Below are 16302 nucleotides of genomic sequence, written 5' to 3'. Positions count from 1 at the left end.
CTTACTGTATTATCAATGCAATTTTGCTCCTTAATAATATTGAGAAGCTACCACCACTAATCATTACTCAAATATTTATTTGGGAAAAATATTTCTAGAAAGTATAACAGCAACATAATTATGCAAATAAGGTAACAAATGGTCACAAACTACAATTAAAAGAGGAATTAACAAGTCAGATAACACAGTCACCTACTATGATCTAACAGAATTATTCAGTAAACTTCTAATAAACCAAAAATAAATTCCTTCCAAGATCTGTTTGCACACAAAACTTAGTGTTTGATTCCTAAATAAATCTAAATTTCCTCTTATATAAATCTTAGGAACTACAATGCCCGTTTATTTAATTTAAACTGTGTTATGCAGAGTGACTTATTTCACGTAAAGGTGATGGATCTGCCCTCAGTACTGCTTCCCATGAATTCCTGTATTTGCCCTTCCCCATGAGTGGTTTTACCCTTCAAAAGGAAGGCTTAGAATTCTTTTAATATGGAACCCTCCTTTATCTAAAGATTTTCAGAATCTTAATCATGATCTTGAACATCACCCCTCCTTCTCCCCATAGTAAGAAACAGAGGGCAAAACAGTAACTGTTAGGACCAGACACTTTAACAATTTCGACCAGCTGTACATCCAAGACTGAAAGAAACTGTCTATAGCAATTTTCTAGTTACAATGGTATTTCGCTTTAAAAAATGTTACTTATTATTAGAATAGTGTGCTTCAAGCATGTTTATAATATTTAATTTGTAACCTATGCTATAATAGAGGTTTGAAGGGAGTTATTAATAGATCCCAAAAGCAGACATGCACTGTACATTCAACAAACCCCCTTACCTTTGGAAGCTCAGCATCTGGCCTTCTGTGCGATAGTAATTTGTACGTGTTAAGGTTGTTTTCAAAGCTCCTAAACAAATGAGCAAATAAGATAAGCAAATAAAATAGTAAAATTTCAAACTCATAGTTATTTTAAAGGAACATTTGAATTTTTCAGAAACATTAAAAAACGGGTACGAAATATTAACACCATTGTTACTGCAAATGTAAAACATGCAAAAACTGGAAATGAGAGAACAATGAAAAATATTCAATTCTTTAAGATAAGAGTCATAAAATATAAAACAACTATGCAGCTAACAAATTAGTTTTCTGGACTTGGGAGAAAGCATTTTATTATCAGATGACTTGAAACACAAATCACTTTCCTGACAGGACTGAAGGATACCTCCTCCTACATTGCTGCTGGAAAATTACCAACTACTTACAAACAAGCTCACAGGACTGGCCTCAAAATCATGAATAAACAAGCTTATGGTAGCTACCAGTCAGGTCATACAGCACAGCAGCTTTTTGCTTTGTGACCAGTTAGCCTAGGAACAGCTCCCAGTCTGACACAGGAGAGAATTACAGTTTGCTTTGTTTTGCATGTTTTGATGCAGGTAAGAATTTAAATTATTCTATTTAGGCAACTCTTCTGCCTCCTCTCATTCTCAAACCCATAAAACCATATAGTTTGTAAAATATTTAAAATAAAATGTCACATGCCAGCATAACAGCAAAGTAACTATGCTTTTCTACAGCAAATAAACTGATATGAGCTATTGGCCATACCTTCCACGAAGCTTCACAGCCTCAAGGAATCTTCCCTCATCCATGGCTTTCTGGACTTCTTGAGTCTTGAAAAAACAAGTTGATTACTCAGTATGTTTAAAAAACACAGGAGTTCAATTATTTAATATATTCCATGTGTTAATATATTTGCACAATGAAAAAAGAAATACTGACAGTTCCTCAATTTATGAGCTACCTCCTCTCATAGCATAAATTACAGGGTGGAGGAGGAGAAGAAAGTAGAAACAAATACGTAAAGCCTTAATGGGACAAAAAAAATCAGCATATCTATTATTCATTTTCTTCTTTTCATTTAAACTGTGGTTTTAGTGAAGAAACCTGACTTGTGTATGACATGTAAATGGGATGCAGGCATCTGAAGAATTTGTTGTAACAATAAAAACAGAAGATCTGAGATGAAATTTTAGAACAAATTAAGAAGACATGTATTTCTTATTCCTTCATAGTTTGCAAATCAATGATAACACATAGAGGACATACATGAACTTCATTATCCATTCCCAAATATGGGAAAGTGCTGTACACATTCCATCAATGTCCTAATGAGAACAGGCAATTACTGTACATAGTAGTCTGTTGTAGTAAATAAATAATATAAATTGGCTTTTTGCCAGAGCCTCACCATCTGCACACACTCCATCAGAGGCAGACGGACAGCCTGGTTTCCAGACAGGGACACAACACAGGCAGGGGTATCTGGAGTAGCTTCTAAAAGGGCAAGCACGGCTTCCACACCCATACGACTCGCCTGCAAGAAGAGAATGTTTGAGTGCTCAAGCAAGCACTGAAATGCACAAGGCCTCAATCACAGAAATGGTCCTGATTTCTCTGTAACTCAAGCTGACACAAATCACTCCTTGGTAAGGTGAAATAAAGTTTTGGGTTGTTTATACCCATAAGTACGTACAATTAAGCTTCGCATTTTGATCCTAAGCACAGATTCCTTCACACAAAGTGCTTCACTACTCTGAATTCGAGCTATTCAGACAATTAGTGTGAGGTAACAATTTGATTTGTCAAGTTAATCAGGTAGAGACCATCCCACCCCCAAATAAATAATAAAATGCAGTTGCCCTATGTGTTGCCATGAGCAGTTGTTTTGGGAATACTCACAAGAATTCTGTCAAAAGCTGAAGGGGTTCCACCTCTTTGCACATGGCCCAGGATGGTTACCCGGGTGTCAAAACCAAGCCGCTGAACCACAAGCTGCATAGAATTTCAAAATACAGTGGGTTTATCATTATCAGTATTTATATGTATGCTAGCATCATGTACACTTAGGAACACGTAGTGCTAAATGTTACTTCATAAAACTGCAATTCTGAATGAAGTCAAAGGTCTCTCTAAAACCTATGGAAAACAGAACTTCATAGTTACAGGACAGATAAACCCCAGGTAAAGTCAAAATATCATAGCTCCTTTCCACCAATGACTATTTCCCAATTTATTTCTTAATGAGGCCTTAAAATAAAAAAAAAAAAGGCAGAAAAAATCAGCTTAAAAAATTTCTTCATCTTAAACACCAATGAAATTTTTAGCAAAGCAACCATTTGGACAAGACTTTGTCCAAAGCACACAGTATTAGTTCACTGTAAGACAGACCAATATTAAAAATTTTACAAGACATACAAAGTAAAATAGGATTATAAATACAGGCTTGAGCTGATTTCAAATTATCAACTAAGGCACCCATGAAGCAGATGCTTTTGAACTGCTGTGCTGCATTATAAGGAGAAAAGGTTCCAATAAACTGCCACTGAAAACATTGGCCTTTAATTTGATTAAGGAATTTTAGATGATAAAGCACAAGCACAAAATACAATTGTGTGATAAGCTACCTTATAGGAACAGATTTACTGTAAAGAAATATCATTATTAACAATAAGCCCCATCTTATGAATAGAAATCTTGTATCACAGGGAAGTTGACACTTACATCCTTAACCTTCTCTGATGTTATAGGTTTGTTGTGGCAATCAATAGCTCCTTCAGCTACAATAATAATATTCAACCTTTTCTTTCGTGCACGGTTCTGTAATAAAAATAAAAGCACATTCATGTAGTCAAAAAACAAACAAGAGTAATTTACAACATAATTTTATAATCAATTGCCCTACATTAAGCTGCTAGGATTTGAGAAAGCATTTCTTGTATTTGATCACTCAAATTTGATATGTGATGTGATCTCACACCTTTTATTTTCATACACATCTTTTCACTGATGAAGTAAAATGTCTAACATCAAATTGCTGAGGAAATGTGCACATATTGCTTATATAGATATAATTTTATGCAATTCCCAGGGCGGGTCATATGATTCCTCAAAACAATCACAGAGTGCAAGAAATGTTCAAGATACAGAGAACTTTATGTGACACCAAAACCAAAGACTTGGTTAAAGTCCTGACCACACTTTTTAATCACTGCTTTCAAATAAACATCCACAAAGACATCAGGGAATCTCAAACACATTAACAAATTACCTCTGAAAGCTTAACACACATTGTATCTTCCCAGCCTTCTTCTGGTGGGTATTCAGGAATAAACACCCAGTCTGCACCACAGGCTAAGGCACTAACCAGAGCTAGATAGCTAAAAAATAGAACAAATGATTAGATTTTCATGGTTCAGATTTCTTTCATAATTGTACCTGTACAAGACACAAAATGCTGAAGACAATACATACCCACAGTGTCTCCCCATAACCTCCAGAACAAATGTCCTCTGATGGCTGTCAAAATAAGAAAACAAATTAACTGAACCTAGTATCATGAAACAGCTTGTGTTTATTATGGTTACTGAACTCAGAATTCCATAGCAAAACAGAAAAACATTAGGAAAACAAAATCATTGCCATATTAAATAATATGTTTAAAATTAAATCTCTCCCAATGCATAACTCATTTTCACTATTTTCTTGCAAAGCATGTATGGGCAGCTATGAGAGAAGATATGAACCTTTACTGGAATTGTAAATGATGCAGACCCATAGTTAAGAACTGTAATGATATAGCTGTATTTAAAAAAAAAAAAATTAATTGCTTCACTCTTACTGAAATAAAGCTTATATAAGACAGATACTATTTTTGTACTATTCACGGTGTGTCTGGATCTTCTCTAACAGACTATGTCTGAAAAAGACTAAAAACATTGAAACCAAGTCTGCCCCTAAGGCTGATGCAGTCTATGATTGCATACTTGAAGTGCTGCCATGACAGGAATGATGAAAAAGCAGTTACTAAGAAAAAAAGAAACCAAGCCATTTGAAACACGCAGTCAAAAAGAAATTTTATTTCCCCACCTACCTAACCTCTATTTAAAATGAACTTAAACAAAAGCATAAATATGTGTGTATTTGTTATCAATCTCTATAACACGCTCCATTTACCTCTGAGCAGTGGTCATGATGGCATCCACAACTTCAATTATTCTGTGCAGAGCTGAGTCAGTACCTATGGTCATATCAGTGCCACAGAAGTCATTGTCTATGGATCCAACCATTCCCACAATGTTAAGGTAAGCATATTTCTTAACAGCCTCTGCATCAATCTTTCCTGTAAAGGAGTATTCAGAGAAAGAACTGTAAGACTACCAAAAAAAAAAATTAGATGTATTGCTCGGGTGCTCTACTTTGATAAACTAAACATATCCAAACATTAAATTATGTTTAGATATTTTAGGCAACAAGGTTAGTCAAAACTACAAACAAAAGCCAATCAAACATCCAAGCAAAAAAATCCTGCACAGAACTCCTTACATTAAGGAAGGAAATAAGAGCTTTTCAGTCTATCTCAAAGTGTTAAATAATTATCAAGTTTTATAACCAACCTTAAAATTGACGGTCTCAAATTAAAACAGTATCATTCAAACCGTGGTCTCAGTGTATAACATGCAATGAAGAAGCAAAAGGATGGAAACTGGATGTGATTATGGGCATATGTAAACAGTTAGAAACCAGCATCCAACTTTTGAAGACTTCTGTTTTGCAACACTGAAAGGCTCTGATTTCATGATTAATAAGCAAACAGAACAGAAAAGCTCCTATTCTATGTCTTAGCGGTGTCTCTCAAGACAGCAATGAAAATGCTGCATCATCCAAGAGTTCTAAAGGATCTCAAGGATGAAACACCTTAGCTGCTTAAGCACTTAAAACTACCTTAGTATCTGTGGATGGGATGGTAGTAAATATAATGCCAAATTTTTAATATGAGATTCAAGAACTATGTATCAGTTTGTTTAATCTCTACATTACAGAAAGACAGCAGAAACCATAATGAAAAAATATTACTAATGTCCATGAATACAACATTGTAAAGAAGAATCAAAATGTTTTCTATTAATGTATACCATGCATTACAAACCTCTTCTAGAGTTCCAAATGTGACTTAATATCTGGTTGACATATTCTACTTAGATATCTAAAAAGCCATTGACAAAGTCTTTTGCCAAAGGGTTTTGAGGAAACTAAGCAGTCACTGTATAAGACAGAAGGCTTTTCATAGAGTAATAATGTGAATAATGTGAAAGAGAGGGTAAAAATACAAGGCAGAGGGCAGTGGTAAATGCAAATTCTTGTATCTTAGGAAGGTAACCAATGGAGTTCTACAGGGATCTGCACTGTTCAACACACTCAGCAATAACCTGGAAAAGGGAATGAGCAGCAAAGTGCCAAAGTTTACAATTGCAAACTGAATTACTGGGATCTAAACGTATGGAGTGTTTGAGAAGAAATGAAGACTAGCAAGACACAGTGAGCAGTAAAGTATCAGATGGAATTCATTGCAGATAAATGTAAACTAAGACACATGAAAAAAATGTACCCTAACATCACAAACAACACTATTTCCAGCATAATATAAGAATGCTGTTTTCATTAATGAATCAGCTTCAATGCTCAACAGCGGTAAAAAAAAAATCAAAATATTAGAAAATATTAAGAAAATAATAGAGAACAAAACAAAGATCATTATACTACTGTGTAGATCCATGGTTTGCCCTCATCTTGAATACTGGGTGCAGTTGTGGTCCTCCCCACCTCAAAACAGGGTAGAACTGGAAAAGGTTCAAAGAAGGGCAACAAAGATGATCAAAGATATAGAACTTACATATAAGGAACAACTAAGCAAACTAGGGTTCTTCCATCTAGAAAAGGAGATGATGAAGGGAAAATAAGACAGCTGTAAAATCTCAAGTGGCATGCAGAGAGAGAGCAGGATTGATCATTCATGGTTTATTCTAACACAGAAACTATGGATATCAAATGATCTAGAAGCCAGCAGGATCAAAATAAACAGAAGAAGTTTCTTCACAATCTTCATTATTCAGTGAAGCTGCAGAACTCCTTGCTACGCAATGTTTTCAGCAAAATTCTGTATGCTTTTAAGTAGACTTTCAAGTATACATTCATGAAAGAGAAATTCATAAAGGACTGCTAACAGCATCTGGTTCAGGAAGCTCTGAAGACAGAAATGGATGGAACCTATCAGAGTTTTTATGTATTATGAGTAACACATAGCATCAACACGGCATTATTTTAGTCTTTACTCTTCCCTACACATTCTCCTGGATTCTATCAAAGGCAACTACTGGGCTGGCTGTACTTCTATCAACAGCCACTTAATGTTCTGATCTTAAACAAATAATGACATACAGGAAGGAAAGCATCATAATTTAATAACATACAAATGTGTAGCTCGTTGTAGGAGAGGAATTACCACCTCAGATTGGATGTGAGGGCATAGGAGTTTTTTTTTTCAAGCAAAAGGTAAGAAGTTCAGATCCTGAAAATTATTCATAATAGAGGACAAAAACCACACAGACTGTTGCCCAGTAACTTATTTGGTCTTTTTTGGACCTTTATGATACACACAAGCAGATGCACAGAAACCAAAAGCTATTATTTTATGAAGAACCACACGATTTCCTAGAATGAATACCTTTGATTTTTAAACTTGAGATGTACCCTCTGGATACAGTCTGCACACCCACGGTTTGGGTTCATACCTTCCCTGCAGACTGGAGGGGAAGTCTAGGCACACTGAAGGCACACTCACCTTTCTGCGCCAGCTCTTCCAGCAGCCCGCTCCACTCCTCCCGGAAGAGGTTGGCGCCGGTCAAGCTGCCGTCGCCGCCGATCACGCAGAGGTTGGTGATGCCTCTCTGCACCAGGTTGAGGGCAGCCTGCAGCCGGCCCTCGCGCGTGCGGAAGGATTTGCAGCGCGCGCTGCCGATCACCGTGCCTCCCTAGGCGAGGGAAGAACAGCACTTTTAGTCAGGGATCCGGTATATTGCTGCACGTTTCTAAGGTGGATCAATGACGAGTTTTGTAGCATAACCTCCGTCTTTTCATTTTACAGTGAGGTAAGGTAATTATAAAAAAATTATCAAACCTGTGGGAATTTATGTTCAAGAACAGATACATACACAAGGGAAAAACAAAAAAAACACTCAGAAATGACTGATAAAGAGCTACTCTGGAAGGAAAATATTAAATTACATCGGATTAATTTTAGCAGTATTAAAATAAATAGGTTGCTACTTATATTTAAGAATAAAAGTGATATATTAACTTGTTAAATATTTACATTAATTTGCCTCAGTGTGGTATTTTTCCCCCTAATATCACAAGATACATAGACAGTAAGAGAAAAAATGTATCCCTGAAATTCAAAATTAGTGTCCATTGTTATTCCACAGAATTATGAAAATAACTGTCTTTAATTCCTCATAGATCAGACTAATGCTACATTTTCTGTTTTATTGATTATCTGTTGCATTTATTAATATGAATTAAAAAGCTTCTTTTGGAAACGGTGGTGGGCATTTTAAAAAATAACTGAACTGCCCTGTCACTGAAAACTGCTGGGTGTCTTCCTGGACACACATCATTTACATATCTTCTGCGTTCATGTTGTTCAGTCACTCAAGGAGTTTAATTTTTGCCTTATTTATTGTCACAGTAAAAAGTAGTATCAATTAAGACTGAAAAAATTAATTTTTTTTTTCCTGCAAGCAAATCTGGAGATAATTACATCACTTTTGCATAAACATTCCCTTCACTTTAACTTGTAGTAAATCTGTCACATGCATCTAAATTTGAACTTCAAACCTGCAGCGGCTGTACTGAAACGATCTACCCTATCAATAGATGTTTCAGCTCTCAGGCCAGTCTGCCATCTGTGTTGCATAGCTGCTAGTGGAAAGAAAAATATGGAACAGAATTCAGCTGTCTCCAGACAAAAAGGTAGATGTGTACATACAGAGATGCTCAAAAAAAAAAAAATAGGACTAAAAAAATGTCTCTAAAACTAGATATTTTCATATTTAGAAAACAGCTGCAAGAGCAAAAGAAACTGTATTTGAAACAAAATGCTACTTGTTCTGAATAAACAGAAATACACAATGGGCTGCAAAACCTTTCTCATCAAAACAACTAAACACATTCTGTAAGACACATGCTGAGGTTCATTGTTGGTCTGTTGAATTATCAGCAATAAAGCTCAGAAAGATGTTTTTCTTTTACACTACACACATAGAGGAGCCTACATCCTGCTCCTGCCTATGCTCTTGTGCGGCTTGGCCAAGAGAACACAATTTTCCTGTCATCATAAGATGCATCTGGATGATGGTCTTAGTCATATTGTTTAGTTTTAGGACTCAATGATCTTTATGGGTCCCTGTCAACTTGATATATTCCATGATTCTACTTACAGATTCTGCAAGATAGACATGGGGAGAGAAAAGAAGAAAAGAAAAACAACCAAACACAGAGGACAAAATACCTCACAGTACTCCAGGGCATTGGTTTAAAAAATAATAAAAAAAATTCGTCTCTGCTAACTGTTTTATGTTCATTACAAAAAACTCCAAAGAAACCCACGCTTCACCTGGAGGTAGTTTTCAGAAAGCCTGGCAAGCAGTAAGGCCTCTTCGCCAAACATAGCACCTGCTCTGGAAGAGGTAACAACATTACCATGCTGAGCAAAAGCTGAGGAGATCCAAATGGCCACACTGCAGAATGTTGTAATAAAAATGTACCAAGTCATTGGCAGTACCTGAGCTCTGCAGAACTGCACTGCAATTACATCCGTTACTATAACTCTAAATCCACTTACAAAGAAAACCAACAGGGTTTCGTAAGAAATTATTTGCCTTACAAAACACAGCTGTTTCATGTTTTGTCCCTATAATGTCTTTCTTATTAAATACAGACTTGCCAATATGGCTTTAAGAGGCTAATGACATGTGACATTGCAAATCTAGAACAAGGTTTTCAAGATTATTGCTGGGCTCCAAATTCAAGACCACAAAAAGATCTTTAGCAAGTGTCAGCCATCCACACTGCAGAAATCAAGCTCTCCTGGAAGTGGCACATGCTGGTCACTCAGTCATCACACAGTCCAAATACATAACTCCAGCAGGTGTGTGGATCTAGAATTTTGGCTCTTCTGTTTGAATAAAGAGGTTTTGGGTCCCACTCTCATCCCTTAGCACTTACCACTTGCAGGATACTCGAAACACTTTCCCATGAAACTTCTACAATATTATCACCTCCATCAACCATTCCCTGGTAACCCTGTAAAAGGGAAAGTATTTCATAAGTCTGATTTTAAAAACTACATAAAATTTCCACTACAGTAATACTCACTTTGTGCACTTTAATAAAACTTTAATTAAGAACTCTGAATTAAAAAATACTCAATTTAAATGAAACAATATTCAAGAAAGTATCAGTGCTTCTTTTATGGGGGGAAAAAAGCCAAACAAATCCTCTTCCTAAAGCATTAGTTCCAAAAACAACATCAAGATAAGGCAATACTTTACAGAGATTACACAGATATAAAACTAGAATGGTAATGTGCTTCTTCTTTCAGAATAAATGTTCAATTTTTAAAAAAAAAATCTACAAAGAACTTTGAAATGCATTATAAAATATGTTCCTTAAAAACATAACCTCAGCTTGAGGCCATGAACTTAGGAAATCTTTGTAACACATTGTACATTTTCCCCCCAGTGCTGGTAATAAGCAAAACAAGATAAAGAGCAATAACCCAAATTTTTTTCATGAAAGAACAAGAACTCAGATGACACAACCTTTTTTTCTTTTTTTTTTTGAGGCAGTCACACAATAAATAAAAGACATTTAAAAAAGAAATACAATTTTTAGTGATGCATTTAAGAAATTCCTATTACCTTAACTTAAATGGTCTTCTAAAACCACTGCATGCTTTAATACGAGAAGAACTACACTCATCTGAAAAAAGGAAAACTATCCACCAAGCAGCTAAAGGGTTTTGCCTGGCTTTGCTTTATTTCCCCTCTACAAAAATACTAGCAGGATGGCAATTACACATTATTTTCCATTAGGTGATATTGTGAACACGAAAAGAAAAGAAAAGAAAAGAAAAGAAAAGAAAAGAAAAGAAAAGAAAAGAAAAGAAAAGAGAAAAGAGAAAAGAGAAAAAAGAGAAAAGAGAAAAGAGAAAAGAGAGAAAAAAGAGAAAAGAGAAAAGTCCTAAGTTTGGAAAACCCTAACTGACAGACACCAGAATAAAACTGGAATTACCATTCAACTTTTTGACATTTATTTAAATCCACAGGGAAAATCATAATGTGTTAAAGAAAATAAACAAAGAACTACTAAGGAAAAGTAACCATGACAATATTTATGTCTCCATTTTTAGATTATGTGTACATATTCTCCACAGCAAGGAAGTTAGTTAACATTTTTTCTATGTGCAGGTTTTCCAATAAGTCAGGAACTAGAACAAGAAGGGAATTCAGAAAACAGCAAAACTGACACTATAAACTGGAAAAATTTAATTTGGCACAATTCAGGCACAATATGCAGAATTTACTCAATAAGCAGTAACTTGGAAATATACTAAGCCTAAAGTGGTTCGTATTCATATAATATATATGATTTTTTAATGTCAAACTTTGAGTCCTCACCGGCATGAGAAAATAAGAATGTAAAGATAACCTGGCCACAGCAAAAGTATCAGTTACTCAATTAGACATTTCAGGATTCCAGTACAGCTTCCAAGGGGAAAGCATGAAAGTTTCTGCTCAGTTAGACAATATGATAAAGCAATAACAAAAAACATCCTGATGGAAAACTACTTATGTCTCTAATTTCTGCCATCCAACAGACCTTTTCAATATCTTGTACACTCTCCAGATAACTTTGACATGTATCTAATGTATACACACAGAATGGCGTGGGCTGAACAGGACCTTAAAAGATCCATCACCTTCTGGTTCCCTGGCCATCAGCAGGGACATCTCCCACTAGACCAGGCTGCTCAATGCCCCATCCAACCTGGCCTGGAGCACTGCCAGGGCTGGGGCATCCTCATCTTCTCTGGGAAACCTGGTCAGTGACTCACCACTCTCACAGTAAAGAATTCTCTCCATATAGTAACCTACATCTCCACTCTTTCAGTTTGACCCCATTATTCCTTGTCCCATCATTACAGCTCCCGATGAACCATCTTCCCAGTTCCCTTGTGGGCCCCTACATACAGGACATACTATTTGTATGCTAATGTACACACACAATGACTTGAAGAGCTAAGCCATTATTTACACAATTTATTCAAAATTAGAGCAAAGTGGAAAAAGAATAATGCTTAATCTACATAGCAACTTTAAAAAAATTCTCCCTCAGATAAAGTGCAAAGATCCTCAGAAAGAAACATGGCAGTAGATACAATTAAGCTTGATGATGGCTAATAAGTTAATAAATTCATTCATCACCAGCTTTGCTTGTTTGCCTTTTTTTTCCTAACATAGAATTCGATGTTCCTTATATCATTCAGTAATGGAGTAAAAGCTTTTCCTCTAAGTATTTCTATTGACGACTACAGTAACTCAAGAGATCCACTGGCAATAAACAGTGTAATGTTGCATCTTAATTCAGTTTGTAACACTGACTACAGTAAATTGCACTGAGAGCTGACAAAAATATGTACAGTACAAGTGTGCTCAAGTCATTCACCTTCCATTTTAACTTGAGAGGAAAAACAAAAGTGCATCCAAAGAAGTATTACATATAAGAAATATATACATAAATAAGACTGATGGAATAAGATTCTCAATTTTCAGATTAACAAATCTAAAACACAGAAAAAAGCAAAGAGAGAAAATAGTAGCTTAAGACATGAAACACCTCACAGCTAGGCTAAGAGTGAGCTATGATCCATTCCTGAATCATGTTTCATTGAAATAGAAGGAATTTGTGCATTTCGGTCAGGAGTTCATATCTGTGCTGCCAAGTGAGAACCGGGGATGTATTAACAATTCCTCCCACTACAAGGTAAGGACAGGGAACCTTTGGAATCATGACGAACTGTTATATGAACGTTTCCTAATTCAGTTGTCTTCCAAGTATGTGTATGCTGCCTCTGAATAAGGCAGATAGAACTGTCACATTGTTTTCCACACCATTAAAAGATACAAGCTATACAATTAGAACAGCTTTCCAAAAAAGTTATTGGGGAAAAAAATTAATTACTAATTACAACTGAGTAAAATATGGTGACGATTTCCATTTATTGTTTTAGTTAGATAAACACTGATGAGAACTGGACAATGTATGTTTGAAGGTTTACCACTTCTCCAATCAATTGTATGGTTACTGAAAATCACAGATGTGACTACAGAGCGTAATATGAGGGTGGGAATCTGTCAATTTATATTTAAAAAGTAAATTCTTACTTAGATCCTAAAAATACAGGAGCTTGGGTACTGAGATACTAAAACTGTGGGGCAAGAATGGAAAAAATGAACAGTCAAAAATACTGCACACAGTGTGTGAAGGTAAGTTCCATTTTATGTTTAATCCTTCATGTATCCAAAATCTAAATATTCAAAGAATAAGAACAAATCTCTGTGGGTCCAATGCTCACAGGGTACATTCACACACACTGCAACTCCAGGACAGCACGGTAGGAGCAAACATGGCTTCCAGCCTGAACTCTGAAGACAAAAGCTTTTGAAAAAGAACAATCATCTTCTGATGTGCTACATGAGAGACATTTGGGGCTTTAACAGTTATGTGAATTTACTTACTGAGGATTCTTAGCCATTGCTCAACAAAAAATAATATTGCCAGTGAGTGCACAAACCCCCACAGAAAAGACACGAAGTTTGCCTCACAGAAACCCATGACTGCCGTACCATTGCACTCCCAATGCTGGCCTCTTGAGAAAAAGACTCTTAACCAAGATGCAGAATCTAAAAGCTCCATAGCTTAGTAGTAAGAGCACGCATCCACTGGGAACTATGTGCTTCAATCCTGCAAAAAGGGCAGGTTATTTGTATAAATATTTAAGACCTCAAGTTTCTAAAATTGAGATGCCATAAATAAGGGGCATCACTTTTTCTTCCCATTCTCAATTAAAAAAGAAAAACAAGACAAAACAAAAATTAACCTGAATTTAACAGTTTCTAATTCGTGAAAAAAAAAAAATAAACTAGCTCCCTTGAACAGCCTGATACTCTACACATACTTCCAGCTCCTAGATTTCCATACCATGAGTGAAATTAATCCATGGGTATTCAAATTTTAATTCAGACTGGAGTAGATTTGAGGAATAATGAGATTATAGCCAAAAAGGATAACTACAGACTAAAATAAAATATTAAAAAATACTAAACTGTGAAGCTAGCAGAACTGTGTAGATTTACAATTAATAGCAAAAATTTGAAATGTGCTAACTTCAGTGAATTAAGAAACACAAGGGGTTTTTAAATTTTATAGCTAAAAATTCACAGTTTTATATAAACTATAAAAAGATATATAGCAAATAATAGTTTTTATATAAATTATCTTCTAGTTTTCATTTTCACATGAGTTTACTCTTTTTTTCCTTTTGGGACTTGAAGTCCAAATAGGCCATGAAGTCTAGTATGTAAATGCTTCTTTCTCTGGGCTTTCATAAAACCAATTTTAAAAAGGCTAGAAAATTACTTAGATCTTATTCAGTACCAATTTTAATTCATTTATCTTAGTAATCTCTCATCACAAGATGAAGAAAAATGCAGTTAGGAAAAGAGAGTTACTTTTTTACTTAGAATATGAACTAGTGCTGGCCACAGCTGTAGAAGACAGATGGTTTTGCAGCACAAAAAAAGTTCATTTGACAGACACAGCTACAGGAGAAATAAAGCATGATGACTACAGCAAAGTAAGCTTGAAAAGGCTGAGACCTATAACTCAATTTTTGGATCCAAATAAGAATACCTTTTTTCTTCTTTTAGATATGGTCATTTCAGGTTTTTCCTTCATTATTTTAGAGCAGCTTCAATACAAATACCATTTTATCCCAACCTACGTGTTAAAATGCTCAAAACATAGGCTTAAGGTACAGTATTCTTTTTGCTTGACACACTCAAGCCACATTCAGTAAACTGTAACTCAGAGGGAACACCTTATTAAATGCAATAAATAACTGAAACTATACCCAAAAATACATCTCCTCTTTATACATCACACAAAGGCTTAGAACAGGGAACATTAGTGACAAGTATCAGAAGAAGATTTTTACCTTCTATTACACTTGTCACCTTTATCTGTTTCCCATCTCAAAGGGGTAAAATTAAACAGCTGTTTCATTTCAATGCTTGCAACTGTTTCTCTGAAGTACTTGTGGGCACTGTGAAGGAAAACTGACTTCATATTTCAACTATTACCAGTCAGAGAAGAACAAAGCTTAGTGTTTGATACTTTAAGAAATACAGAACTGAAAGGACTGATCTAGAAGCAAGATCTTTTCCAGAGCCCATACTTGCAATGAAATGTGCATTTCTCACAGACCCTGCTGTTACATTGAAGACAGAAGGACAATATATATGGGAAACTGAAAATTCCCAACACTGACTAATTTTTTTACAATCACTTTTCCTTCAGAATTATCTGTGACTTCACACTGGCCAACTCTACCAAACACAGGAATATCCTGACTTAAATAGTGATATTTTGATAAGTCCTGTTCAGAAAAAATAAATATTCACATTTCTCTTGAAATTTATCACTCTGTGGTACCAAATATGTTTAAAAGGTAAAAAAAAAAAAAAAAAAAAGGCAATTCTTAACTTAAGCTTAATTAAAAAATAAATTCAAAATCGAAGTTCTGGCCTTAAAGATGTCCAAAACACCCTCCTTACTTCCAGAGAAGCATCTGACCCATTTCAGTGAGCCTGCGAAACAGCTGAACACTGAAGGAATTTCAGAGATTGGCCATGTAATTAGCACACACTAAGTATTCAGAGCAACTTGCTCTAGCACAGTAGTAGGAAAGAATTTTGGAGCACAGTCCTCTGCTTATTTGCATTTCAATATACTTTGCATCTCATTAGTAAATGAGCTATACGAATAAGCAGACCAGGAAAAAAATGGATAAACAGCTACTTTTTAAAGATAAAAAGTATTTGCCATGCACAAAACTAAAACAAAAGCGTTTTCTAAGCACTTCTATGAATTCTAGTACTCCATATTTTTATATTAAAGTTAGAATTTTACTGCGGACCTACCAAGCTTCTCTCATATAGTTTTTTTTATTATGATTTGTAATAACCTCAAACTACTAATAAGCTGTACAGGAATTCCAGTGGGAATAGAATAAATATATTTACAGTATAGTTTAATCTACAAAAATTGTATAAA

At 35.3% G+C, this 16302-nt stretch overlaps 1 protein-coding gene across 5 annotated transcripts in view; it reads right to left on the bottom strand.

Moving 5' to 3' along the window:
* LOC121365631 (phosphofructokinase, platelet) overlaps positions 1 to 16302 on the bottom strand; it is a 42824-nt gene that overhangs the window by 17507 nt on the left and 9015 nt on the right. For all 5 annotated transcript variants that reach the window (XM_041490019.1, XM_041489988.1, XM_041490003.1 and 2 more), the window contains exons 3-12: positions 10132 to 10209; positions 7688 to 7877; positions 5023 to 5188; positions 4321 to 4365; positions 4118 to 4226; positions 3571 to 3666; positions 2749 to 2841; positions 2258 to 2383; positions 1615 to 1679; positions 841 to 910 (exon numbers count right to left, since the gene is read on the bottom strand). In XM_041490019.1, the coding sequence (XP_041345953.1) occupies positions 841 to 910; positions 1615 to 1679; positions 2258 to 2383; positions 2749 to 2841; positions 3571 to 3666; positions 4118 to 4226; positions 4321 to 4365; positions 5023 to 5188; positions 7688 to 7877; positions 10132 to 10209 (1038 nt within the window). The remainder of the gene's footprint in view (positions 1 to 840; positions 911 to 1614; positions 1680 to 2257; positions 2384 to 2748; positions 2842 to 3570; positions 3667 to 4117; positions 4227 to 4320; positions 4366 to 5022; positions 5189 to 7687; positions 7878 to 10131; positions 10210 to 16302) is intronic.

Source organism: Pyrgilauda ruficollis, unplaced genomic scaffold, assembly GCF_017590135.1.
Source record: "Pyrgilauda ruficollis isolate IOZ18807 unplaced genomic scaffold, ASM1759013v1 scaffold12, whole genome shotgun sequence".
Classification (NCBI taxonomy): Eukaryota; Metazoa; Chordata; class Aves; order Passeriformes; family Passeridae; genus Pyrgilauda; species Pyrgilauda ruficollis.
The sequence above is the reverse complement of the archived record's forward strand: the minus strand, read 5'-3'. Positions and strand labels throughout refer to the sequence as shown.